Genomic DNA, 27,842 nt, shown 5'->3' on the forward strand with positions numbered 1-27,842 from the left:
CAGTGCTATTTAACATCTACATCCGCCCGCTTCTCAATATCATCAGGAAAACGGACCTCTGCTTCCACTCATACGCAGACGACACCCAACTCTACCTTCGCATTAATGGACAAAAAGATCATCATCAGCAACTACAGAAATGCCTCACTTTAATCAATGACTGGATGACCGCTAGCTCCCTCAAACTTAACGAATCAAAAACAGAACTTCTTCTCCTGCAAGCCAACAAAAATTCCAAAATTAAGACTCCGTGGACACCACCCTCCATCCTCGGACAGACCATCTCCCCCAGCACCAAAGTCAAGAGTCTCGGAGTCATCTTTGACTCAGGAATGACAATGGATGCACAAATAGGATCGGTGGTGAGCGGATCCCACCACCTCCTCCGCCTGCTTCGCAGACTCATCCCCTTCATCCCAGAAGAGGACAAAGCGGCAGTTGTGGGAACGATCATCAATTCCCGACTCGACTACGCAAATTCCCTCTACGTAGGTCTACCCCAATATCAGTTTGCGCGCTTGCAACTCATGCAAAATACGGCGGCAAGACTGTTAACAGGAAAAAAGCCCTGGGAATCCATCTCCCCATCCCTAAAAAGCCTACATTGGCTAACTGTGAAGAATCGGATCATATTCAAGACCCTCTGCCTCACCCATAAATGCATACAAGGAAACGCTCCGCAATATCTCCGGGAAAAAATAAAACACTACACACCGAATCGCAGTCTTCGATCAGCTTAACCAAAACCTCCTCCTCATTCCCAAATACCGCTACAAAGCAAAGGGAGAACGTAGATTTGCAGTCCAAGGACCTCGACTATGGAATGCTCTCCCAACCAACCTCCGCATGGAAGAAAACCACCAGGCTTTCAGGAAAAAACTAAAGACCTTCCTTTTCTAGAAGCTGGCTACAGAGAACACATCTAGCGCCTTGAGGCGATTCAGTTCGCAATTGCAGCGCTTTACAAATCATTCATTCATTCATTCATTCATATGTCTGGTCAAGCATGTGGTGCCCAAGCGGGTGATGTTTTGACCATGCGAGATACGCTTGAGACATATGTTGCAAATAGCAGCGGTGGGATCTGATGCACTCGTCTCAAAAAAGGCCCACACTAAAGAACTTTTGGAATAACGCGCAGAGACAGCAGCGCCCTGCACATGTGGAGCTCTACAGTGTGATGCAGTCAGTGTGCTGCCCTTAAGCTGGCCCCTGGAGGGCATCCTGCCTCGTTGGAGATGTGCTTCCTCCTCCTCCTCTCTCCTATCAGGCACCCACGTGGAGTCAGTGACCTCATCATCCCCTCCCTCCTCATCACTGGAGCAAAGCTGGCAGTATGCTGCAGCTGGGGGAACATGACTGCCAGATTACTGTCCTTCTTGGGCACCCCCTCTCTCTGGGCTCACGTTACTGCCTTCATCTAGCTCAGTATCATCATCAGAGCCTTCTAAATGCTGGCATCCTCCTGGAGCATGTGCCCAACACTGTGGTCAAACAGTTCGAGGGACTCCTCAGGAGGACATGGTGGGTCTACAGAAGGAGTCACTGATGCCATTGAGCCGAGGGAAAAGGCCGTGTTGGCAGCTGCTTTGCCAGACAAAGTACCCTGAGCCTGGGTGAGAGAGGATGAGGAGGATGAGGATGGCTTGGTCATCCACTCTACCAAGTCTTCCGCATGTTGCGGCTCAACACGGCCAACTGCCGAAAAAAAGTCTCACGGCCAGGTGCTGATGAGGATGCACCGTCTCCACGACCAGCACTGTTGCCTCTAGACACAGCAGAGCCTGCTTGCCCTCCTTTATTGGCTTGTGACTGTCTGCCTCTCCTTGTTGGCCTTCCAGACATACTAATGGCCTGCAGTGAGATGTAGCTGCACAAAGCTGGGATGTATATATATACTGATACTGCAGCTAGCAGAATCAACTGCCTGCCTGTAGTATTATTAGTATGAGAACACCAGCAATTGTCCTCAGGTAGCTTTAGGCACACTGTGCAGAGGACACAGTACACTAACTGTAAATACTGTAGCTGCCTGCCTGTGGTATTAATAGCATCAGAAGACCACCACCAATTTTCTTCAGGTAGCTTTAGGTGCACACTGTGCAGAGGACACAGTACACTAACTGTAAATACTGTAGCTGCCTGCCTGTGGTATTAATAAGATCAGAACAACAACAATTTTCTTCAGGTAGCTTTAGGTGCACACTGTGAAGAGGATGCACTACACTAACTGTAAATACTGCAGCTGCCTGCGGTACTAATCGGATCAGAAGAACACCACCAATTTTCTTCAGGTAGCTTTAGGTGCACACTGTGCAGTGGATGCACTACACTAACTTGTAAATACTGCAGCTGCCTGCGGTACTAATAGGATCAGAAGAACACCACCAATTTTCTTTAGGTAGCTTTAGGTGCACACTGTGCAGAGGACGCACTACACTAACTGTAAATACTGCAGCTGCCTGCGGGAATAATAGGATCAGAAGAACACCACCAATTTTCTTCAGGTAGCTTTAGGTGCACACTGTGCAGAGGACGCACTACACTAACTGTAAATACTGTAGCTAATAGGACTAATAGCATCAGAAGAACACCAACAACCCTGGCTTTGGCCAATTACGGCTCTCTGTACAGACGGCGCTGTGATTGGCCAAGCATGCGGGTCATAGTGCATGCTTGGCCAATCATCAGCCAGCAATGCACTGCGATGCCGCAGTGAATTATGGGCCGTGACGCACCACTCGAATTTGGCGCAAACAGCCTATAACGTTCGAAATTCGAGGAACGGTCGAACATGCGATGTTCGAGTCGAACATGGGTTCGGCTTGAACTCGAAACTCATCCCTTTTAGGAAAAAAAGAGGTCCTGCGCAATACGTCCATCCACAGGTGAGGCTCCGAATTGCCAGAAGGTAAACCTCCAGCTTTTATATCTTGCTGCAAACAAAAATAAAACAGCCTGGTTTTGGTGTATTACCAGTGCTCGTGTGGTTATCAGGAGTGGCAAACTGGATGCTGGCCAGATGCCCAAGCATGTTCAAAGGAGCATCACAGTCTGATCAATTTAACCTGTCTATTGACCTTAGACAGATAATCATAACTTGTTTTAGACGACCGTGACTTGTTATGGATAACCGCAACTTCTAATAACTTGTTTTATATCTTGATAATAAAACTTCCCTTATGTCTTATGGTACACCAGTTCTCCCTTTGCATGAAGATCTGCACTGTTAGCTATGCAAGTTGTTTTCCACATACCAACTTTCTCCATTATTAGTTATATCTTGCAAAAAAACACTTACAATTTAGATTGAATTAACCCCTAACTTACTGAGGACATATAATTAGTCAACTTTAACCATTTATACTACAATTCCACAAAGTCATCATGACTGAGGGGTTAGGATGCAGACCCTAGCCCCAGGCTGGTGAAATGGAAGAAAAGAAAAAAAAAAACCACCACAGGTAGAGCTGAGGATGATGCTGAAACATCTGCCAGTACACAGTACAGTACTAAGGCAAGAGGGATCTCGCCAAGAAAAATCCTACTGATCTCTGTTCACAAGACAAGTCTGGGAATGCTCCTGATCCCTTAGATTCAGTGCAGTGACAGCATTTGAAGAACAGTAGTCTTATCAGCATAGCAATATTAAACTTGATCAGAGGCAATAACAATCCCTCCGATTCAGCGCAGCATCAGGGTATGTAAAGAATGAACCATACTGTATTATCCAGACTAGCTCTCAAAGACACAACAGTATCTTGGTGGTGTCCAACAAAGTCCAAACCAAGAGACCAAGTAGCATAGGGCAACAGAGGGGGTAACCCCCTCTGATGACAAGGGGCTGAAGGGTAATCCTGCAGTGTTTTTTGCAGTGTGTAGCAAGAAACTATGGTGGTTACCCCCCACCTACAGGTTACAGTTTCCAATGAGAAAATCGGACAGGGTAAGATTCAGCTGGATCTTGCTGGAGTTAGGCCCTTTAAGGAGATGTTGTCCACTTCGATCCACGATGACTACTGTTTATCAGAGGGCACCGGATATTGCATAGTGAAGATGCTAAGGGGAAAAAAAAAGCACTGGGCCAAACACAGGTATCAATGTTCCCAGAAATAGTTTCCTGAGGAGACAATGGAGTTTCTTTACTAAAGCTGGAGAGTGCAAAACCAGGCTCACTTCTGCATAGAAACTAATCAGCTTCAAACCTCAGCTTGTTCAATTCAGCTTCGGAAATAAAACGTGGAAGCCGATTGGTTTCTATGCAGAAGTGAGCCTGATTTTGCACTCTCCAGCTTTAGTAAATAAACCCCAATGTCCCTTGAAGGCCAAGCAAGTCAGATGTTCTTTGGATGAGACATCAGCATCCCAGTATCTTAACAAGAGTGCACTACAAATCTGAATAGATACCAGATCTTAAGGAAAGGATCTTACCCATTCTGCTACAATTTGAAAGAATAGTGTAGCTGACACTGTGGGGCAAAGGATAGAACATCAACATTGAGAATCTTCCTCTTATGTTGGAAGTTCCTTCTTACTTCTTGAATTCACCAGGTAAAAATTGGTTTGATTTCACCCCACTTCATGTTTTTTGCACACATACACCTGGCATTACTCACTTTTGTCACCTTTTGTTCACTCACATGTTTTTGATGTGGTCTGGGTTTTCTCTCAAACCCCCCCCCCCCCTTTTTTGCACACAAATTTGATTGCACCATCACTGGTTCCTCATTAAACATCATTTCCCACACTGCCTATATGTCATTGTTCCTCCCTTTTCCCCCCTCCTATCTCACTTGTCTATTTTGCTTATTTCTTAATGGATCAGGTAGGGGTCCTTTGAGGGTTCCCCTTTTTTTCCTATCTTTCCTTCTTTTTTCCTCTCTCCCCCTCTCCCTTATCCGCTCCATTGCAATTCCCGTCACAAGCTTACACCCTCACCCATTTTTCATTCAGATCCATATTTCCCACTCTTTTTTACATAGACACTCTCAATTTAATTTGATATCTGGCACTTTCCCTATTCATTCATTTTTCTCTATAAAAATTCTTACATCCAATCTCATTGGACCCTCACAACATGCACCCTGCCCAAAATATTGAGCTGTCCACTTATTTTATTTTGATACCCTTGTATTAAATTTATGAAATTTTCCATACATATCAGCCATAACGCACTTATAGCATTGTTCCTCGACACTTCAGTCTCAGGTGTTGCCTCTCTGCCTTTTGCGCCCTGCTCTGGCATTTGGGAGTTTCCATAAATATGACTCCTCATAAGCCACGCATGAGCATTCTGGGCTCCTCCTCCGATGTGTCGGCCAACTGGGAATTCCCGGTGGGATCTATTTAAGGGATTGGTAACTATACATTATGATGTTTGCTATTATTGCTATACTTAAATCTATGAAAATATCTTTTATAGCTAACAAATCCTCTGAAGACGACCCAATGGGGTCAAAACGCATCAGTTTCATGCACCATCAACATTTTTTTGTTTAATTATGCATTAATGTGTTTACCCTCATTTGTGTTGCACATGCACCTCCTGTACCACAGCTCATATTTTAACTATCAGTGTCATTAATAAAAATTAACGAATTTTAAATTTCGTGTTGTATATAATTTTTATACCATTGGCTGCATAGAAAACCCCATATGGGGGAAATTTCCTTTCTGCTATCATTCGGGGTGTGCAGCATTTTTCTTTTCTCATGTGTTTTTTCCTCTACATAAATGACAGAACCTGACCTTCGGTCAGTAGAACCCTTAAAAAGTAAGCCTGCCCTCTACCTGGCTATTAATCTGCTAAGGTAGGTCATTGGTAAATCCAATGGGTTTAGATCACCATCTAACAAATTCCCTCTCAAAGAACGGTTCCAGCACTCTCAGGTGGGGCCCAAAGACAATTCAGGGTGCTTCCAGTCTGCATAGAGGAAAATCTCAAATAGTGGGTGTGGTGGAAAGGCCCTTGCAGCAGTAGGAGCTCTGAAAGATAGCAGGCTGAGCTTTTAAATGCTGGGTAGTACGCAATACATCAATAAGGTCCAAAGGGACCCCCTGTAATTAGGAGGTGACATTAGGAGACTGCAGTGCCAGTGACAAATTCTCCAGTAGGAAGCAGTATAACATGCGAGGATCTGAATTCTGTGTCCCTCAATGCACCCAGTAGAAATGGGTCTTTACTGGAAGGCAAAACTTATGCAAGTAAAACTTCCAACTGTGATCGGGACATCTAGTCTAGGGTACAAGACAAAATTTGTGCCCTTACAGAAGAAGAACATCCTGTAAATTGAGAAGGATTGTGTTTGTATAGCCACTTTGAAGAGAGGGGGAGTTGTAATATGGTTGGTGCATTTGTTGCGCACAAAACTCTCCCTTGCAAACTAGTCTATTAATTATTTGGGCTGGGTTTCTAATAATTACATATTGTTAAAGACAGTTGGCTGCATCTGGTCCCAGACACAAATGATGCTATGTGCCACCACAGGTACAGCTAGGCAAGCCTAGGTCACAGCACTGGAGGTATTGTCAGCCCCAAGAGGATTTTGGCTTGGAGGCATATAGTCATGAGATCACAGATGGTAGCTTTTCCCCTCAGCTGCAGATTCTTATCAGCAGTCTATTTCTCCCAGCGCAATTTTCCACTTTAACTGAGGAAATATGGGCCTGCATTGTGGACCTTTCAAATGCTTGTTGCCTGGATGTCATGCTGTTTTGCTCTAGTCTGAAACAAGTTCTGGGTAGAATTTAGTTTTAACCATTTATTTTAAGGGAACAATTACTACATCTTTTGTCACAGGCGATGCAAGACCTACCTGTGTATGGCTAGCACAACAATTAGATGGCAAAAGGAATTCAACCCCTTCCCCATAGACAGTGCAGAATATAGCCCTCTACACAAAACACACCACACTTGGTACAAGAACAGCTGTTTATTACAGTGAAGCAGTACAGGAAAATACATTCAGACAAAACTACATTTTTTGTACACTTGCCGACTACTCAGTTGCTAAAGTTGTCCAAATGGCAGACTTATGCTGGCCATACACGGCACAGCTTTCAACTAAAATTCCACCATTATTTGACTGTAAAAACAGTGAACTGAATCAAGGCATCCTAGCACTTAATATAGGTTATATGGCTGGTATGCTGGTGGGTTGCCTTTATCTGTTTTTTTTTTCTGCACTGGAAGGCAGCAGCTGCTTGCTGTAAAACAGACATTTCTTAGATTCTTTTCATAAAATCGGGAAGATTTACTAAAACTGATGCACACAGAATCTGATGCAGCTGTGCATAGTAACCATTCAGCATCTAGGTTTTAGCCTGGGTTCACACTGACAGCGGGATTGAAATTGTGCGAGTTCAGCTTTTATTCCCACATGTCAGTCCGACTTCGGGGGGCGATTTCAGAGACATCTGTGTGGGTTCCTGCACAGATGTCTATACAAATCGTACCCCGAAGTCGTGAAAAGTAGTACAGAAACTACTTTTGGGGAATCTGTGCAGCGCTGCACCGATTCGGAAGGTGCCATTGCCAGCAATAGCCACCGATTTGGCATGTCAACTCGCATCAATGTGAACCTAGGCTTATTGTCAAAGCCTAATTGGGCAAGCTGAAGTTAGAAGCCAAATGGTTATTATACACAGCTGCACCAAATTCTGTGTGCTCCACTTTTAGTAAATCTCCCCCAATGTGTCCCAAACAGAGTAACACATAAGAGCTTAGACATTGGGGGGGGGGGTTTGGGGAGATTTACTAAAACTGAAGCACTCAGAATCTGGTGCAGCTGTGCATAGTAGCCAATCCACTTCTAACTTCAGCTTGTTCAATGAAGCTGACAAAAAACAAAAAACCTGGCAGCGGATTGGTTTCTATGCAGAGCTGCACCAGATTTTGCACACTTCAGTTTTAGTAAATCTCACCCTCTGTGTTTCTCAGAACAAAATTGCAGACACACAAAAAAAAAAAAAAAAAAAAAAAAGAAGGAGGTTCCTATGACCCTAACACCAGCCATGTTTTCCATAGCATTGGGCAGTAGCACAGAGGTTATTTGCAACACCTGAAAGATGAATTTGATTCTTGTTTTATTTCCTATTCTGAGGAAGGTTGGGAAACATCCAAATGAGCCTGGATAGAGCAAAAAAACAAAAAACCAAAACAACTATTTAAATCCCATTTAAAGTTGTAAATTAAATTTCACCTACCATTTCATTTGAAAACACAAACAACGCAAAAACCGACCAGCTGGCTGCAACTAAGGTTTCTTGAACTAGATTTCAGAGCAGTGGATTTCATGTAACAGTTCCCCATGCTCCATCAAGCCAGACCATTAGCTGTGCACTCAGCTTGAGCTTCACTGACTGCAGAGCTTTTGGTCTTACTCAGTAGGGACGAGCCAGGCCACTGCAGCAAGATGGCTGTTGTCACCGAGATAGCAGAAGCCTTTGGCTACAAGCAACCAGGTGGCAGATAGGCTGTATTAGTGGCAATGCAGCATTCTTACATCAACATGCCATCCAAAACTTTGAAAGCCTGTTAATTTTCAACACTTGAAATGAGGGGTGTGGGTTTGTAGAAAACAGTGGGTATTAAAGAAATCCAGGGCAGGCTTTAAATAGGTTTTTAAAACACCAGAGACACCTAGAGTTTATCTTTTAAAAACAAAGGAAAAAAGCTATTGGAACACGCTGCCAACAAAAAGGGTTCAATAGTACCCGGCTATACACTGCAAAGGCAGATATTATGTTGACTCAAATTAGTAACCAGCCAATCAATTCACTAAGAACTAGCAGACGTTATAAGGTAGCGGTTCTCAACTCCTGTCCTCAGGACCTATTAACAGGCCAGGTTTGCAATATAACTGAAATACATCACAGATGATATCATTTGCTGCTCAGTGATGGCAGTATTCTAGTCTGCATCTCCAAGGTAATACTTAAAATCTGGCCTGTTAGTGGGTCCTGAAGACAGGAGTTGAGAACCATTGTTATAAGGCATGAGAGCGCATCTACAAAAGCAAGCCACATTCATATATGGAGAAAAAAAATAGAACACCAGACAAGGACATTAGTTAGTGTGCTGTGGTGATAGTCCATTGACTGTACAACCCAGTATACAGATTAAAATAAAATAAAAAAAAGGTGCATTTTAGCCATTCAGTCCATGGTCTGTTGATCGCTCATTCCTTTGTTAAACTTTTTGCATTGATCTCCTTGAGTGCCTCGTTCTTCCGGAAGATATATGCATTGGGACAGCTTTGGGGATCTTCCAGGTTTTCCAGTTGGGCAATACCAGCGATACAAGGATCGTGATCTTTCAACATGTCTGGAAATATATGAGATTTTCTTTCTAAGCGGCTGGACCGTCTGACAGGGGTTAAAAATTTGTAACTCTTGATGCTGGATCCTCCTTCCCTCATCTGTAGTTTTCTCATTCTGGTAAAACAAATACATTAATAAAATTATATACATTGGAGGACATTGCTAATACTATATAAAAAAAAAAAAAAAAAAAAAAAAAAAAAGTAACATACTAGAGCAATAATCTAATGGATATTTACTGTATACATCAGTAAAATAAAAACGCTAAAACATTTTTATTTTTTTTGTATGTGCAAAATTTCTGTTAGAAAGCATATTCTCCCTGGGTCTTAAAAGAGAAGTATGTTTTTTTTTTTTTGAGATTCATACTTACCTAGGTGGATGCAGCACTAGACCGATGCTGCAGCTGTCTCCCGGCGTCTCTGCACTGAGAACCGAGCCACCGAACATCGCTGATGGCTCGATTCTCACTCCTCCCCAAGAGGAGAGCTGCGGACTATCAGTCAACATCTCTCCGGCTGTTCCTCTACGCTCACTGGAGCGCTGAGCTGTGGAGGGGCGTTAGGCGGCTGTCTCAGCGGCTCGCTGAGACTGCCATCTGTCAGGGCAGCTGGCGGATCCAGACTTCCTAAGTCAGGATGATGCACTGCCTTGACTGATTGCAGTGACGTCAGAGGAGAGCGGATTTCAGACAGCTCTCCGCTAAAAACTGGTCACAGGAGTGCAAAACCAATTGCACATCTGTGACCCATAGGAGAAGCCCAGCCTCAAAAGCTCAGGCTGGACTTCTCCTTTAATGATATGACTTTTCAAACCCTATACAATTTGGGTCACTACCGAGCATTGCACTTTGACAGATGCCCCTTATTTCTTCTCTAACTAGCCCATTGGGCCCATTTCGACTAGACTTCTAGAGGGCTCTCCAACTACATAATTTTTTACATTCCTTACCACCTCCATCCAAGGGACTTTAGTTGATAGCTCACCACCTTCGAAGAATACTGCTCAGACGATAGGGTTTTGCCCCATGCCCTCTCTAAAACTTATACCCCATTGATCGCACCTTACGACTAGCAACTGCCCTGTCTGACGAAATGGGAGTCTGATCTTGATTGTATTTTTTTGTCTGTTCAACGTGAGAATATCACCACATTTTCCCTCAAACACTCTACATGTACAAGGGTACAAGAAACCAATATCATGCTTTTGAGGAGATGGTATTGTACACCATCTCGACAACATACGTCCACACACCCCCCCCCCCCCCCCAACAGTACCGACCGTTGTTGAAGATGCCAGGAGGAGCGGGGGGAGATGATACTACTACATGTCTGAGTCCTGCCCCAAGCCTGAGCATCACTGGAGAGGATCGTTCAAAAGTTTACAGATTGTACGATTCCGAGTGATCTGACCATTTTTCTTCTCCACGTTTCTACCATTCTAATGAAAATCTACAAAAGATCGATTGTCCATCACCTCTTAAACCCCTTAATTGGAAGAGTCCACAGTCGCCGACCATTGGTCTCTGGCTTAAAAATCGTGGAAGACAAAAAAAATAGAGGACTTAATCCGCACAGCATAAATGCAAACGCTACTCTAAAACTCTTGGATTTTGTGGAATAGGTTCGTCTTCTCTGAGGAAGGGAAGGCTCTTTTTGATGAATAGAGTGCTGGTTGTAAGTGGACTCAGAGTTCCTCTACTGCAATAAGATTAGCCTTCCAATACGATTTAATCTCCCCCACTCCCCAATTCTTTCTCTCCCCTTTCCTTTTAGGCCGGCTGGTCCTTCTCATCTATCCTTCTGCACCACTTCTCCTTAAAAGTAAATTTTAAACGAGTTTGGTGGTCCCTGTTTTTTTAGAGTATCCAGCTCTACGGCTATTCTTAGTCCTATATGGACACGGCACTTAAAAGATATAAGCAACACGCTAAATGCTGCAAGTTCCATTTTGGTGTCTTGATTTCAACTACTACCTGGATGTACTTGTTACGTTTACTGGTATATCGCTGTTTCCTTACTACTGGCTTGCTGACATGTAACTACCTTTCTGTTGAAAAATAAAAATATTTGAAAAAAAAAAAAAAAGTGCCAAGTCTATCAAAAGCCAAACCCCCCCCCCCCCCCCTGCCCCCCATCTTATTGGGAGAGATTTTTGAGACTCAACAGGAAGTGAGAGGATCTTTTTCCAATATATGGGAATTTTCCACTTATGGAGGTGGTAAAAGTAAAAAAAAAAAAAGAAGAAGGAAGAAAGGAGGGGGGGGGGGGGGGGGTTGGGGGATGGAGAAGGTGTCCCCTTGTGAAGATTTCCCCTCTATACCTGTTCTGGTGGCAACTTAAAATTTTAGTTTTGGCCTCACTTTCATTACTGGTGATCAAGACAATGAATATTCCTAACAGGGACACTGACAGCAACCCTTAACCATTATCAAAAACAAAACAAAAACGTAAAACAATAAATAGATCAATTTTTGCGGTGCAGAGTTTTATAAATGGTGTTCTAAAATTCTAAAAGCAATTAAAAAAAAACAGGCCCTCATTTCCTTGCAGGTCCGAAGGGGACATGCAAGGAAAATAAACAGCATTTTTGCTTCTACATGATTGGATGATGAAATCAGCAGAGTTTCCTTTGATTTCAGATATTCCCCTCAGATTTATACCGACTGCACTTGCAAGTGCACTTTCAGTGCAGAGTGGATTTTCTTTTAGTAAATCAACTCCAGAATTTTGGTAGACTGCTAGCCCTGTAAGCCCAGCAGCGATTGTCATCATCGTCTTTGCTCCTCCAGAGCTCACTGGAGCTCTGGGCAGGAGTGGCAGTCAGGTGCCGAGAACCTGAGCCCGCTGTTGATCAGGCATCTGAGTGGATCATTATTATGGTTGGGATCCTCAGAGTTTGGAGTAGCTCTGTGACATCACCTGACAGCGGGCTTTGGACTGAGTGTGGTCAGCCTTGTCTAGTTCTCGATTGCCCACTATCTCATCTCCAGTACATATAGGGTAATCATTATGTATTTCTAAGATATTGATGGAGGCTAATTACTCTCCTTGAGACAACACTGAATGCGAGCACTGGACAGCTCTGAACTTCTAAAATGATCAGGTATTTTTTTTTGTTATTAAAAAGATAAAAACACATTCAAATGGTATATTTGACAGACTGAAAAAAAGGGAGCAAGTAAAGTTTATTGTTGGGGTTTACATACACTCTATAGAGAATCTGACCTGTCACTTTGCTTAATATCTTGTAAAACCACCCCCACCTTTTGATACTCTCCTATGCTGCCCTTCCCACCTGCTCTATTCATGCGTCAGAGCCCTAATACCTTGGGTGGTCAATCACCAGGCCCAAATGAACACTGTCACATGGAGTAGAAGATAAATAACCCTGTCTAAGCGCCGACAGACATGGAGCTTACACATGTATTCTACATAGGGCCTCTAACAGATAAATAAGGCAGCATGAGGAAGTAAAGAAAATCTGTCGCTTTGCTCTGAATAAGCAAAAATGCCAGACTTTAAAAACTCCAATAAACAGGCATTTTTTTTTAGACAGGATTGTGCAATAGTATTTATCTCATATGTTTAACCTATCCTCTAACAACCATTGGAGTCCTGGCCAGATTATCAAGCACCACCAGGACCCATTATACTGATACCCATTAGTTGCCACTAAAGGACCAGCGACGTACTTGTACGTCGCTAGAATTTTGGATGTATATACTGGGATGATGGCTGCAGGCATCATCCTGGTATTTTTTTTTTTTTTTTTTTTTTTTGAGAGTCAGCAGATGGCTCTCTTGTAATAGCAATTGGAGCGCCTAACTAGCCGCTCGATTGCTATTACAAGCAGCTGGAGGGGACGTCTTCCTCCCACCGGGAGACCCGAGTGACCAGCCGCTGGACAGCCAAGCAAAGCATTCAGCTTTGATCAGCCGCTTGCTATAGTAACCCAGAAGCGATGACATGACCACTTCCGGCTTACCCAAATGCCAACGGTGCTACTTAAAAAAAAAAGTCTAAAGTATTCAGAAACCCAGATCTTGGAGTTTTGAATGCCTTCAAGGGCAAAGGAGGGAATCAGGGGCAATTGTCCCACACATGAGGTATTGACGCAAACGTCTGATTGTGGGAAGTAATTCTAGCACTAGACCTCATCTGAAATCAGTAAAAGGCTTTTAAATCTTCACCTATGGATAGTAAAATTTACATTGTGTGTTGCCGTTGCATGGACATGTGTAATTTCAAAGCGTGACATCTGTGGTAACATCTTTTATATTTAAAAAAAAAAAAAAAAAAAATTGCGTTTGAAGACACAGTACACCGACAGAATCTCATCAATTCAACATGTACTTTCAGGGAAGGGAGAGCTTACTTTTCCAAATGAGGAGTTGTAGTGATGTTAAATCTAATCACAGATGATGTATCCTCTCCTTTTTCTGGAGTTCCCCGAGAGTTGGATGGCTTCTCAGGAGTGGATGGGCTCTTTGGTTCAAATTTCATTGCTCTTCTCCTTCCCTTTTTTCTTTTTTCCGTCATAGTAGAATCTTCAGGTTCAGGCTTTACTTCATCCTTTACCTCTTGAGCCTCTTCCTCAATCTCTTTTTGGGTCTCTCCTGTAAAAACAACACAAAATTAATGACCTATTACATGTTTATTTAGCATAAACTCAGCCCAAAGCGGTGGGCAACAATCACCTGCTGGCTTTTTACAGACTATCCAAGACTGCAGTATCGGCCCCTGCTCACAAGCCAATTTAAGAAGAAAAAAAAAAAAAAAAAAGTCACAATCTTGGTGACCATTGGCACTGGGACAGAAAAATTATGGGAAATCCAACATATTTAAAAGGCGTGTTTAGAACAGGAACAAAAGGGGTTAATGGGGGTTCATGTACCAGTTTTGACTTCACAAAACTTCTCCAGCACTGATGGCACACTTTTAGGGGGGGGGGGGGGGGGTCAATCCCAGGTGTTTTTTCACCTTAATGTATAGGATGCAATAAGGTGAAAAACATCTTTTACAATCATTTTTACAACCCCTTTAATGTAGCATTTACTTCCTGCAATCCGGAACATGTAAATATGATATACATTTCATTTACTAATGCTAGCAGCATAAGGATTTAAAAATGGTCATTGAGAGAGAGTGATGTTCTATTCTAAACTTCATAACAGATTCTGTTTAAAGTCTGACCCTTGCCTTGCAGATTTTACTGGCAAAAAAAAAAAAAAAAAAAGTGACTTAGAAATTACTGAAGTCATTGGTCTTTATGAGTGCTTGCCTGCGGCCTCGGCAATGTAAACAAGAAACGCACTTAAAGTGGTATTAAAGGCTTAAGGTTTTTTTTTTAATCTTCATGCACTCTATGCATGAAGGTAAAAAAACCTGCGTGCAGTGCCCTGTCCCCCCACCCCAGAAAAATTAAAAAAACCCCACACACCTCACCCGAGCACCCCCTCTCGCTCCAGCAATGTGCACGTGAGCGAAGCTTCTCCCGAGTCTCTCATTCCTCATTGGCTGAGATAGCAGCGGAAGCCATTGGCTCCTGCTGTCAATCACAGCCAGTGAGCCAATGAGGAGAGAGCGGGGGCGGGACCGAGCAGTGGCTCCGTGGTGTCTTAGCGAGATAGCAGCGGGAGCCTTTGTTTCCTGCTACTGTCAATCATAGACAGTGAGCTAATGAGGAGGGTGGGTGGGACCAAGCAGTGGCTCCGTGGTGTCTTACTGATGCATAGAGGCAGGCTTGGAAGTGAGCACACACCAGTGCCTCCAGAGCAAGCAGCTTGTTATTGCGGCGCTGGCTGAGGAGGAGGAGGAGCCAGGACCGCCAGCAGGGGACCTAAAAAGAGGAGGATTGGGTCTGCTCTGTGCAAAACCACTGCACAAAAGCAGGCAAGTACGACGTTTGTTATTAAAAAAGGAGGAAACTTGAAAGTCACTTTAAAATCCAATAGACTACATACCAGGTTCAGTCTTCAACTGTTCCAATGTGTTTGCAAGAATAGCTCTCAGCTCTTCCAGAGGCTGCACAATGTCATAAAAGAGGAGAAAGAGGGGTGTTAGGTAATTAACTGAGAAACATTTAAAGTAGCAAAAAGGGGAAAAAAAATTAAAATAAATAATATCTGTAAGTCCTAATTATTATGCATCAGGATGTTGCCAACTCCCCAGATTTGCCATGACAGGACTTCACAAAATTCAAGAGGCAGAAAGACAAAGAAGCTAGCTGATGCATGGGTTGATGGTGTACATGCCAATGATGCTACATGCAAACATTTCAGTGTACTGATCATGCTAGTAGCAAACTGATACACTGGCTGAAGTACCTGTCCTTAATTTGATGTGGGAGGGTTGTAGATATAAAACATACATGAGTGGAGATGATCTGTAAAGCAAGCTTGAAAAGCACTGAAAAGCCATGGGTGCACAATAGTGTAGGCATCTCCTAGTCTCGGAGCACAAAATTCATCTGGAAAGCACCCAGCGTACCCAAATAAATAGCCATTTCCTTTAGAAGCAACAACCAGGTCTCAATCCTTCCTTACCTCCATATCAGCTACAAAATACGATAGGGCAAATATGGAGGAAGGGTTACAAGGAGACCATCCTCAACTATGGCCATAAAACACACAACAAAAGGTGGATTCTTATCCAGATTACAGATTTAGTCAATCCATAAAATCTGGCCAGCTTGTTAGAAGACTTTGTATTCATGGCATAGTCTAAGTAGAAGTGATCTTCTAGAGTTATTTTTACCTGTGCCCCAGCTGCCACTGCATTCTCACACACGTCAATTACATTATACGGCTGGCCTTCCCTCTGTTCAAGACGTGCCAGACATTCCCAATATCTGGAAAGCTTCTTTGCTTCTGGAATATTCTCAATCTGCTTTTCCAGTATGGATAGGATTTCTTCCTTCGGAATACCCTATGACCAGAATAAAAAAAAAAAAAAAAAAAAAAAAAAAAAAAAAGGGGAAGAAGGAGGAAGAGGTTATCCTTCTGGCAACACCAATTCCAAACATGATTTAAGCGGACAGACAGCAGAAGTTCAATTTTTGGGTGGAAATCCGCTTTAAAGTGCTTGTAAACGATCACCTTGTAAAACAACCCATTCAGTTTAGATAAAAAAAAAAACACCCCTATAAAAACCTTTTGTGTTATAAATGACCACATTCCCTCTGTTCTCAGCTGCATAACAGCTGGGGGGGAAGTTTCCGAGTGAATGGCAGTGCAGCAGAGGGGGGGGGGTGTCAGGAAAAGGCTGATCATTGGAGGAGAGCACACTGAGTTTCCAGCATAGCTAGAGAACTGACCATGATGTGCTCTCCTGCTTAGTGTGGTCAGTTTTAATAGTAAGGCAGAGGGACTAGCAGGAACACTGGGGATTTCACACAAAGGAAGAAATACATAGAGAACAGGATACTTTCTTGTACAAGTACACGGTACAGCAGTCACATCAGGAACATGAAGTGTCGGGGTAACAAACGCTTTAAGCTTTAGAAAATTATTTTTTGCAGGCCACTACTTGTGCTGCTTTGTACAAATGTTATCACCCAAGGTTATTTTACTGCTACCCAATCTATAATTATCCATCTGATCAACCAATCACTGGGATCTGGGGATTGGAGACAAGTACTAATAGAGAGAGGGCTGCTCAGGAGAGCATTTAGATAACAAAATGCCCAAGAGTGCAGCTGTCCTTTAAATTTCACTTAGCAACAGCTATGGCCATTATGTTAATTCTGCTTTGAATTGGGGATAGATAGATAGATAGATAGGATACTTTGCATACTCAAGTCTGTACGCAGGTATCTGTGTACATGGATAGCTGAATATACCTCATCAATCAACTTCTGGCATTCTGCAAAGATCTGGTTGACTTTCAGAGTGAACCATTCCCGTTCATCCTCTTCTGCCATAGTTGCCCAGAACAGCTGGCGAGGTTCTTCTTTTGGTTCTTCGGGTTCACTTTTAATCACTGGCTCATCCTTTTGTACCTTGAATGTAGAAAGCGGAGCCACAGATGGGGGCCTTTTCATTACCTTTCCTTTCGATGCTCTCCACTGTGATAGACGAGCCCTAAATAACAAACAAAAATCATTAACTTATCCAACCAAACTACACCCATATAGCCTCTATTTTTCAGTAAGCTGTACACAGCTCATATTGATTACAATATGCCATAAATCAGCCTTTCAATCAGGATGCCTTCTGGGTTCTTCAGGGGGTGTCTTAGCAAGATGTCTAAGAACTGCCCAAAAATTGTCAACAAGCCAGCGAGTGGATCAAGCCTGGCATTCTAACAACTGCTGATGTAATTGGTTGATAAGGAGGGCATCAGATGCCTGCATCTATGTTTGCCCCTCCCCTGCCTCTCTCGAGTGCTTTAAAGTGGTAGTAAACTCTGTTCTACCACTTGTACCTACAGGCAAGCCTATAGTAAGGTAGGTACTGTGAATATAACCTAAACTTGCACAGAGATTTGCAGCCGGCTCTGAAGGTCCGACATACAGTGCCAAACCTTCACAGTCCTGTGCCATAAACGGTGGCTGCCGTTCACATTCCCAGGAATGACATAATCATGCCCCCAACCACTCATGTAGCTGAAGGACACGAACCCGGAAGGAAGACCGGGGGAAGATGTCAGCCCCCCAGTGGTAAGAGCGCGGCGCTGGAAGGCTTCGTTTTTAAAGGAAAGTCTCTTATAATCTGCTAGTAGAATTTCTCCCCCAACAACTACGGTTTACTACCGCTTTAACCCTCTGTTAGGATAGACAGTGTGCACATCTAGTTTACAACTGATAGAGATTTGCCAGCACACAATATACAGGATTTATTATCGTACATATAATTCCCCAGCCTCCTTCATAGCATTACAGGGAAAAAAAAAAAAAAAAAAAAAAAAAAACACAAAAACTAGGTAGGTGTTTTAAGCCGGTTAAAATTTTTTTTTTTTTTTTTAAAGTTATGTTATATGAATGGGGACATGGAACACATAAAACGTATTAGGTCTGCTTAAGGCCAATTCCCATGTGCTGTGAAATGATGCGCTTTGCTAGAGGTTCAGACTGACAAGGGTCTTCTGTGCAATAGAATGGATTCAGTGTAGTGAGGGAGAATGGGGGCGATATGGCAGCTGTCTATATACTACCCGTTTACCTGAAGAAGAATCAGTGCTCCCATTTGCTATATATATGGACCTTTTTTTCTTATATACCCATGCATGCAGCAAAAGAAATTTCTGCAACGCATCCATTTATATAAAGCTAGAAACAGGTGATCTCACTCTTGCATATAGACTTTTCAACATGCTTATTTTCTCGTTAAACTACTCATTTACAATATCTAAATTATACTAAAAGATTATTGGAAAGTTTCCACTAATCTTTATTGACTTGAAACTAACCCAGCATGAAAAGTATGAACAGTCCTGTGCAATGATCAAACTATAGTGAACCTAACCTGACCTAGACCCTTCCAAAAAAGTCCCAATGCTGATGTGCAGATAACTACCCTGTTTCCCCGAAAATAAGACCTAGCGTGACTGTCGGTGATGGCTGCAATATAAGCCCTACCCCCCAAATAAGCCCTACCCTGTTTCCCCGAAAATAAGACCTACAAGGACTTTAACTACAGCTTATTTGGGGGGTAGGGCTTATATTGCAGCCATCACCAACAATCACGCAAGGTCTTATTTTCGGGGAAACAGGGTAATGTTAGTCTTCAAGTGGAACCGCCTAGGATCCTTAACCCAGGATGTGTACGAGGCCAAAACTCTCACCCCAGATGAGGAGTAAGCCCTTCCCCCTCCTTTTATGAAGGATCACTTCCCATCATTCAACTGACAAATGCTGAAAATGTAATGGGCACCAACTTTGACTTTTGTAGAAGCAAAGGCCCATGTACAGCCTAGTCATAGGATCTTGTAGTTGTGGCACACTGGAGGGGCATTTACAGGGTTTAAAGCAGGCAACAGAATCCGTCCTCATTGCCTGTCAAATGCTGGTGAAAAGCAATCTGAACGCAGATCACTTTTCAGAGACTTGGCAGTCTAGACAAGTCTAAACTTAGCCCTACTTGAGCTCTTTACAATGCCTTCAAAATAAGCCCATTGGACTTCAGTTTTAAAATGCGACTATTGACACAGGAATTTACAGAAGAATAAAGCTAAAAAAAAAAAAAAAAAAAAAAAAAAAAAAAAAACAAAAAAAAAAAAACACAACGTACTTGCGCTCTTCTGCTGTTTCATTTACTCTTGGGTATTTGCCAACAATGGAAGGTCGCTGGTGGCTGGGCAAGATGCTTACAGGGCCAATTGTTACTCTTTTCTTGCTCTGCATACCAGCCAAGTCTGAACCCTTCTTCTGCACTTCAAGCTCCTGCGGCACATTTTCTCCCAGTGACTTCTTGTGGTTAAGTATATGGGTGGTCCTTCTAATGGTCACATGTGAAACGTTGCTCTTGGTAACAGCAGTACTTGATGCCTTTGTCTGTAATGAGGCTGTTGGGATGACATGGGTAGCTCTTGTGGTCCCAGGTTGGGCTTTGCTCTTGATAGTGGTGGTGGGGATGACATGGGTAGCTCTTGTGGTCCCAGGTTGGGCTTTGCTCTTGATAGTGGTGGGGATGACATGGGTAGCTCTTCTTGTGGTCCCAGGTTGGGCTTTGCTCTTGATAGTGGATGTCTTGACTTGTGATGTCACTGGTGGAACTTTTGGCTTTGGTTTCATGTCATTGACAGAAGATGGCCTTACAATAGGCTTCCTAGTCGCAGGTATATTTGGTTTGGTTGCTGCTCTTTGCTTTATGGTTTTAAGCTCTGGGGCTGCACTTTTATCGCTCGTGGTTTCAGAAGGTTGTCTAAAAGAATTGATCTTGGACTGTACAATTTTGCCACGATAAGCTCCAAGAACAGGCTTAACTGCAGGCTTTTGTTCTGCTTTGGCAGATTCTTCTTTTTGCTTTCCATCCTTAAGCTCTCTCTTTTTTAGAGTTTTTGTTTTCAAAAAAGACTGGCTGAACGTCATCGTTTTGCCATCTTTATTCAAAACTGGTTGGATGTTTTCTTTATTAATGGGTTTAATCTAGAAAAATAAAATAAATTGGAATTACATACATTAAACCCATCAAAGTCACCTTACCAATACTACATCAAGCATGGAATACACTGTATGGTGATATAGGGAGAAAGCAGAGGCCAGTAACAGCATTTAGAAGAGTTCCTCACCGGAAGTGACAGCATATCATGGAAGATTGCATTTGGGGATGTGTTTTGGATGCAGTTCTCAGAAAAACTGAATCATGTCCACACAGGTGTTTCCTCTACTAAATATGCTACAGCAAACACTTACCGTTTTTTGGTCCAGGACTGCTTTCACTGCTGCAGACTTTTTCTGTGGAACTTTATTGGACCGCTCAGTCAAAGGAGACCTTTTGAAGAGAATACACACAAAATTTAAATTTAGAAATGCCTACTTTCCAGATGTGTGTATTGTGTGTTTTTAAAAATAAAAGTACTATTTCACAGTCTTAAATGTGCTTTTGAGAAAAAGAAAAAAAATGCTTTAACATCAGAAAATGTAAAAATAATCGTATTAATTTTATGTCAAGCAAATCCAGCCAACTGAATTAACCTGCTTAACAGAGAAAAAAAAAAAAAGGAAAAAGGGGGTTTCTTTTGCACACATTTGCAAATACATGTGTAAGCTGCAGAGCCATTTCACAGCACCCCAGTATTATCTGCAGTCCTAACTCCAAAATTTGAGAGCCTCCATAGTAGAAGTACATGCACTATAATGGATAGGCAGAGGGCAGGCATACCTGGAGGGTGCCCACCCCTCCTTAAGGGCACAGGGGCACACTGGACACCCAGCATATAGCACAGTAGTGCTAGTAAATGTGTCCAGTGCGTCCCCTCCCCAGTATTCCAACAGTGCAAACAAATGGCCACTGCCCCCACCTATAACTCGCCTTTGCAGCAAGAAGCACATGGAAGGGTCCATGGAAGGGGAATGTCAAACAAAACCAAAGAAAAATCCCAGCTCAACTTACCGACCAGCCTGCAACCAACTGAATTATCCTGTGTAAGGCTACTTTCACACTGGGACGGGGGTGTGTGCGTGTGTGTGTGGCGTTAGCGGTAAAGCGCCGCTTTTCGGCCGCTAGCAGGGAGCCTTTAACCCCCACTAGTGGCCAAAGGGTTAAAAGCGCCCGCAAATCACTGCTGCTACAGCGCTTTGCAGGCGCTTCGGCAGTGCTGCCTATTGATTTCAATGGCAGGGGTGGTGCATACACTATAGAGCACCACAAATCCCAATCCACTGCGTTGACTGCTCATAATGGAGCAAGTGATGTCACTAGCAGAATTGCTTGCCTAGGGCACACCATATAGGAGATGGACTTGGAAATGCTCCTCTCATTGAACTTGGGTTTCCTAAAATACCGTACAGTAGAAGACCACTTACCGGATTTCATTCGATTTCTCAGGCTTCTTGGATTTCATAGAGGCCATTTTTCTAGGTATGTCGACCTCTGGAAGTTTTGTCCTTGGCTCTAGTTTAGAAAAACAAGCCAAATATTAATCTGACAGCCTTTCGAATCTAGTGAAGTCCTAAGCTAGTCAGAAACCAGTAGAATTTGATTTGAAATTTTTAAATTTTAAGGATGTTTATTCATTTTTCTAATTGTTATCGCGGTCAAATTAACTTTAGTTTTTCATCACAGTAATGATAACATTCTAAACCTAGGTAACATGCAGCTGTGTTCATGGGCTTTATAAAAAATAAAAAATGCCAAACTCTAAATAAGCTGGCCATACATTATACAATTTTCTTGATCAAGTTCCTCTAGAGTTCCTTTAGATTTACCTTCAACTATGTAGTGCAAGGTCCTGCCTGATTGCATACAAATTGAAAGCGATTAGGGTTGGACCTCATATTGTTTGGTTAATCTAAAAGGAAAATTGTACAAGATAATAGTATACTGAATGGCCATCCTAAGCTGCAGTACTGATAAGCAAGACACTGAAAAGATAATAGCAACCACATAATTGAGCTGAGTTTTTGTTGGGTGTTCAATCGCCGGCATGAATGTAGCCTTAGAGGAAGTCAGGACACATTGTCACATTTTGACTACACAAGCAAACACCCGCGCATGCACAGATTTGGTGAAGGGCTCTGCCAGGACGTAAAGGCTGGGCAGAGCCCTTCAGAACATCAGCACGTGTGTTATAAGGGCAGCACCTTTAGAAACAGACTCCTAAATAACAGGAGCTCCCCAGAGTCAGTGGGTTCAATCACCAGCAGGCCAATAGTGATCAGTGCTGGGAGCTGACCTCAGGATTGTCCCATATATTATTATAAAGCTCAAAGAAGCACCAGAGGTGGGAATGGGGAAACCAAACATCCTTTCCACACCTCTTGTACATTCTGTATGGTATTACACTGTCCATAGACAAATGGAAATCCAGCCGTTTCAGCAGGGACCAGCTTTCGATCCACCTAAGGCTGCTCCCACTCAAGAGAAGTCAATCAAATGATCAACTTTTGAAAAACTTGTCAATTGGCTGCAGCCACAAATCAGTGTATTCTGACAGCGGAGGAGTCCCACTGTCAGAATACAATTGCACAATGGGGAGGATTTGTCCGTCGCGCTTTTTTTTTTTTGTTTATCATCTATGATCAGCCTACAGGCTGATCAAAAAAAAAATAAATAAAAAAATAACCATCTACAGCCAGTCTTAGGTTTCATGCCAAAGCTGTAAGAAGGTGTACAGCATGCATGGAGAATAGCCATTGTACGGAGCCATGGGTGCAGCGTACAGCCTCCCATTGCAATGAATGGGAGTATGCAGAAACTCGTGCATAGGTGCATATACTTATCTGAGCCCCCTCTCAATCCAGTGATGTCCACAAGAGTGATACAAAAAAAAAAAAAAGACGCCATTCACTCCCATCTATAGCTGGCTATCGCAGTAAGAAAGAAGACTAACAGGTACAAACAAGGCCAAGGATAAATCCAAGGGAAAATACAAATAACCTGTCTAACAGTATGCGTTAAAAGCAGGGGTTTAGTCTGCACACATTTGCAAATGCATGCGTAAGCCACAGAGCCTCGTCAAGGCACCCTGGTATCTGTGCCAGGGTGCCTTGATGAGGCTCTGTGGCTTACGCATGCATTTGCCACAGATGTCCACAAGAGCCTTGCCTCTCCAGGGACTCGCACTCCTGTTTGGCTTTTGGCAGCAGCTTGAGCCATTGGATTCTGCGGCTTTCAATCACAGCCAGTGAGCCAATCAGGAGTGCGAGTACCCGGAGAGGCAAGGGGGCAGGGGCGAGCTGTAGTGCCATGTGTGCCTCTCGAGAGTGCACCTGCTTGGGTGCCCCCTACAGCAAGCTGCTTGCTGTGGGGGCACCAGTCAGGAGGAAGGGGCCACGAGCGCCGGTGTGGGACCCAAGAAGAGGAGGATCAGGGCTGCTTTGAGTAAAACCAACTGCACAGAGCAGGTAAGTATAATATGATTTTTTTTCAATAACAAAAAGGGACAAGTCTTCAATGTCACTTTAAAGAACAGGTTACCCCAACAATTCATATTCCTGATATGTGGCTGCTGTGCCATGTACTTGTATAAAAAAGTATCCTGTTCTCTTTGTATTGCTTCCTTTATGTGAAATGCCTGGTGTCCCTGTCAGTCCCCCTGCTTTCCTGACCACACTAAGCAGAACACACCGTTGTCAGTTCTCTGGCTAACTCAGTGTGCTCTCCTGCAATGATCAGATTTGTCCTGCACCCCCCTCCCCTCCCTGAACAGCCATTCACTGGGAAGACCAGTGTGCGGCTGTTCCTTCCCCAGTTCTCTGAGCTTCTTATGCAGGCCTCATACATAATGGATGTGGTTTTTTGCTGCTCCTAGGGGCGTTCCCCCCTGCATGTTATCCTATGTGTCCATGCACACTTAGGCTTTTAGAGGAGTTGAGAGGCAGAAACAAAACCCATTGCCAGTGCAACAAAGTTTTGGCAGAAAAAAAAGGCTCGACGTCCCTAAACATGTCCAAACTCGGGGCACGTTTAGTGCTTAAGCATTAAAGCAGAACTTTATCCACAACAACTTGCCAAAAATAGGAACATACATTCCACATTAAGAATTATACTACCAAAATTAGTGTGTGCTGTAAATTGCCTCCAGCATTGTGCCATTTCTTCTTGCTTGATGCTGCCATTTTTCTGAAGCCCAGAGCCCCTGAACAGCAGTAAATCATACAGCAGAACTAAACCCATTGATTTAACGGTTTAAAAAACAAACAAAAAAAAAAACAGTTACATTCCTGGAATGCTGGGATTGCTAACTGTCACATTTTCTTGTGTCATCAACCAAACTGTCAAACCATCAAATGTCTGGTGTCATAATTGATGACATGTGCAGCACCATGACAGTTGCAGATCAAACAGAAGCAGCTTCCTTGGCTGTAGCGGATAAGAGGGTTTAATTCTGACTTTTAGCCTGCATTCACACCTGAGCGCTTCATTTTCAGGCAGACAGTCACGCTTTTTACTGCACTTTTGCCACGATTTTGCACAGGTCAAAAAGTCACCAACGTAAAAAGCAGAAAAACGCCTGTAATCTGCACAAAAAGAAGAAGTTCATGTACTTTTTTTGAGCTTCAGGCGTTTTTCTTTAGGTGACAAAACGCTCAGATGTGAACAGGTGCCATTGAAATGAATGGGATTTTGCTTGTTGTGCATTTTACGAGCTGAAAAAGTTTAGGTATAAATGCAGCCTTAAAGAGGAAGTAAACCCTGCAAAAAAATTTATTTTTTTCTAATATTTCAATGTTTTTTTTTCATTGCCAAGCAAGAGATATATAAATAAGTCCTAAACGAGCGTTAGAAGTACCTTTTTTAATGCGTTTAATTTTGCAGTATCTTCCGGGTATCGTCCGCGCCATTCTTTCTTCCGTTTGCTGAAGCCGATGTGGACGTCATTTCCGCCCTTCGTTCGTATCCCTGCCGAAATCTTGCGCATGCGCCGTAGCGTCGTAACCAAGCCTCGATCTCGATTGCCGTTACTACGGCAACAGAGCATTCTCAATGAGAACATGAAAGGACTGTCTCTGTCTGCTCGGATTCACTCCCCTGTGTGACGTCTTATTCAGTCACAAGGGGGGTGTACCAGGAAGCCGGGAATCATTGCAGCATCGCGAGACTTCTCCTCTGTGCCTTTCAGAGGGGAATCTCGCTCACAGCAATTTCCAGACATGCAGGAAATACACAAATGGCACAATGTACATGCCGTTAATAAAAGAGCATTCTGTGCAATCGCACATGACATCAGAGGAATTACATTGAAACTACACAAGTAAGTGCACTTGACTTTCACAGGCAGCGATTAGCTGCCTGTGTTATCTACTATCTGATAAGATTAGGTTGACTCTGAGGGTTTACAACCACTTTAATGTTTCGAATAGCTATACCTGAAAAAGGGGCCAGCATCAAGTGATCTAGCAGGATTTAAAGTGGCGCTATGCACAAAAGAGGAAGCTCTGCTTGTTCACACCCCCCCCCCCCACACTGCCACATTTGGCACTTTCTTGAGGGGGGGTTTTGGCAGTGAGTACCTGGCTTTCACGGGTACCCGCTCTCACTTCCTGGTAAGATCACCATGGCGATCTCCAAGTATGTCCAGCCCCTCCCTCCCCCCACGCCTTCTAGGACACACACAGGTCCCAGAAGACAGCAGGACCATTCAGATAGCACAGTGTGACTCGCACACGTACGGTAGAGAACGGACTGTGAAGCCTGAAGGCTTTGCTGCCAATTTCCCTTATTGAAGGTACCGGCGCCTGGACCCGAAACAGCTTGGGTGCCAACCTTAAGTACATAAGTGTCCTTATATTAAGAGGAGTTGTAAAAGTCTCAAGGCTTTTTTTTTTTACCTTAATGCATTCTATGTATTAAGGCGAAAAACCTTCTATGCTGCAGCTGCCCCCCCCCCCCTTCCCCTTTTTCTTACCTGAACTCGATCGTTCCAGGACGAGCTGTGGTCTCGGGTCCTCATTGGACATATTGATAGCAGCGGAAGCCATTGGCTCCCTCTGCTGTCAATCAAATCCCATGACATGGGAGCAGGGGGCGGGGCCAAGTCCTGCTGTCTGTGTCAATGGACGCATCAGCGGGACTCGGGGGCGCGCCCACAAGTATGCCCTCATGGAATGCGGCTTTCTGAGGGGGCACTCGTGAAGAGGAGGAGCACCACCGAGGGACCCTAGAAAAGGAGGGTCGGGGGCCACTCTGTGCAAAACCCTTGCACAGAGGAGGTAAGCATGACAAGGTTTTATTTTTCTATAACAAACCACAACACACGAGCCTTTACAATCACTTTAAGGGTTAGCAGCTACATTATTTTTTTTATTTTTTGCCCAGACTGGAGCTCCTCTTTAAATTTTCTGAATAAAGTTCCACTTTAATTAATTTCAGTGGCCAGAATAAATTATTATTGATGCCCAAGCACTTGATGTGCCCAAGTATGGCTAAGCCCCCGTTCACATTGGAGTGACTGGTCACGTGATCTGACAGGTCAAACGACAAGTTGCAGCCTATTGCCAGCAATGACACTGTTCAAATCGGTGCGACACCGACTCACAAACGCAGTTCCTGCACTACTTTTGGCGATTTCGGGTGCAACTTGAACAGACATCTGCACACGAAGCTGCACCAGACGTCACACTGACACACGGCTTTGAAATTGTGCGATTTCAGATGAAGGTCACCTGATTTCCAAGCCGCAGTCAATGTGAACGAGGACTAAACCTCAATTGCTTTTTCTGCCAAAACTGTGCTGTCAGGAGGAAAGAAGTAACCAGGAGAGTTAAGAAAACGTCCTGTGTGTGCATGAAGACTTAGAATTAACGGAAGCGTGACTCGGGTTTACAGCGCGTTTTCATGCATTCTGGGAACATAGGCGAATCTGTGCACATTGGTGTGAATGGAGCCTCACAGGGGGAAGGTTCTCAATTCATTCGGTAAATCAGAATACTGCTCGCCCCGACCAATCGGACTTCAGCTTTTATTTGGAGGGTAAAAGAGGAGGAATAGGATTGGTCCATGTGAGTTCTGTTGTCCAGCTCCCAGGACATGCAGGGACTTGCACAGGGAAGCCTCAGATCATCCTGAGCCGGGTGACCTATATGAGTGATAACCTATAGAGAACACCCCACTCACCAGTACGCCTCGATCCCCTCCGCACCGCCGTCACAGCCACCATCTCTCCGCTCATCACACTTACTCCTCTCCTAAGACAGTTTGAAAACCGTTCCATCTATAGCCCCGCCTTCCCCCCTGCGCGATTGGTTCCCGATTATACTTTTCTCTAATCACAACTCTCCTCCAGAAACCAAGAGGCTGTGATTGGTTAAATACCATGTTATTGCCGCTTTACCAATCAGTTTAAAGTATTTGCCACGTGGTATACAGAGTTTTTCTGCTGAGCCAATAAGGCCGGGTTAGCTTTGGTGGGCGTGGT

General features: G+C 43.6%; 1 protein-coding gene across 1 annotated transcript; it reads right to left on the reverse strand.

Annotated features, from left to right (window-relative positions):
* Positions 1-6,917: 6,917 nt before the first annotated feature.
* On the reverse strand, positions 6,918-27,682 carry CKAP2 (cytoskeleton associated protein 2). Its single transcript, XM_073613255.1, has 9 exons — positions 27,542-27,682; positions 21,790-21,877; positions 20,677-20,755; positions 19,553-20,409; positions 17,164-17,404; positions 16,080-16,250; positions 15,287-15,347; positions 13,699-13,939; positions 6,918-9,435 (listed from the first exon to the last, which is right to left on the reverse strand). Exons 1-9 carry the CDS (start codon positions 27,636-27,638, stop codon positions 9,180-9,182), a joined length of 2,091 nt encoding a protein of 696 aa, XP_073469356.1. The 5' UTR covers positions 27,639-27,682; the 3' UTR covers positions 6,918-9,179.
* Positions 27,683-27,842: the final 160 nt, after the last annotated feature.

This window comes from Aquarana catesbeiana, linkage group LG02 (assembly GCF_042186555.1).
Source record: "Aquarana catesbeiana isolate 2022-GZ linkage group LG02, ASM4218655v1, whole genome shotgun sequence".
NCBI classification, from domain to species: Eukaryota; Metazoa; Chordata; class Amphibia; order Anura; family Ranidae; genus Aquarana; species Aquarana catesbeiana.

Excerpts from the sequence above, each read along its gene's own strand:
- CKAP2 (XM_073613255.1), bottom strand. The coding sequence starts at position 27,638 with ATGGAACGGTTTTCAAACTGTCTTAGGAGAGGAGTAAGTGTGATGAGC. Across the intron at positions 21,878-27,541 it reads GAGGGGATCGAGGCGTACTG|AGCCAAGGACAAAACTTCCA; the intron begins GTGAGTGGGGTG and ends TTTCTAAACTAG. Across the intron at positions 17,405-19,552 it reads GAAACAGCAGAAGAGCGCAA|GGCTCGTCTATCACAGTGGA; the intron begins GTACGTTGTGTT and ends TTTGTTATTTAG.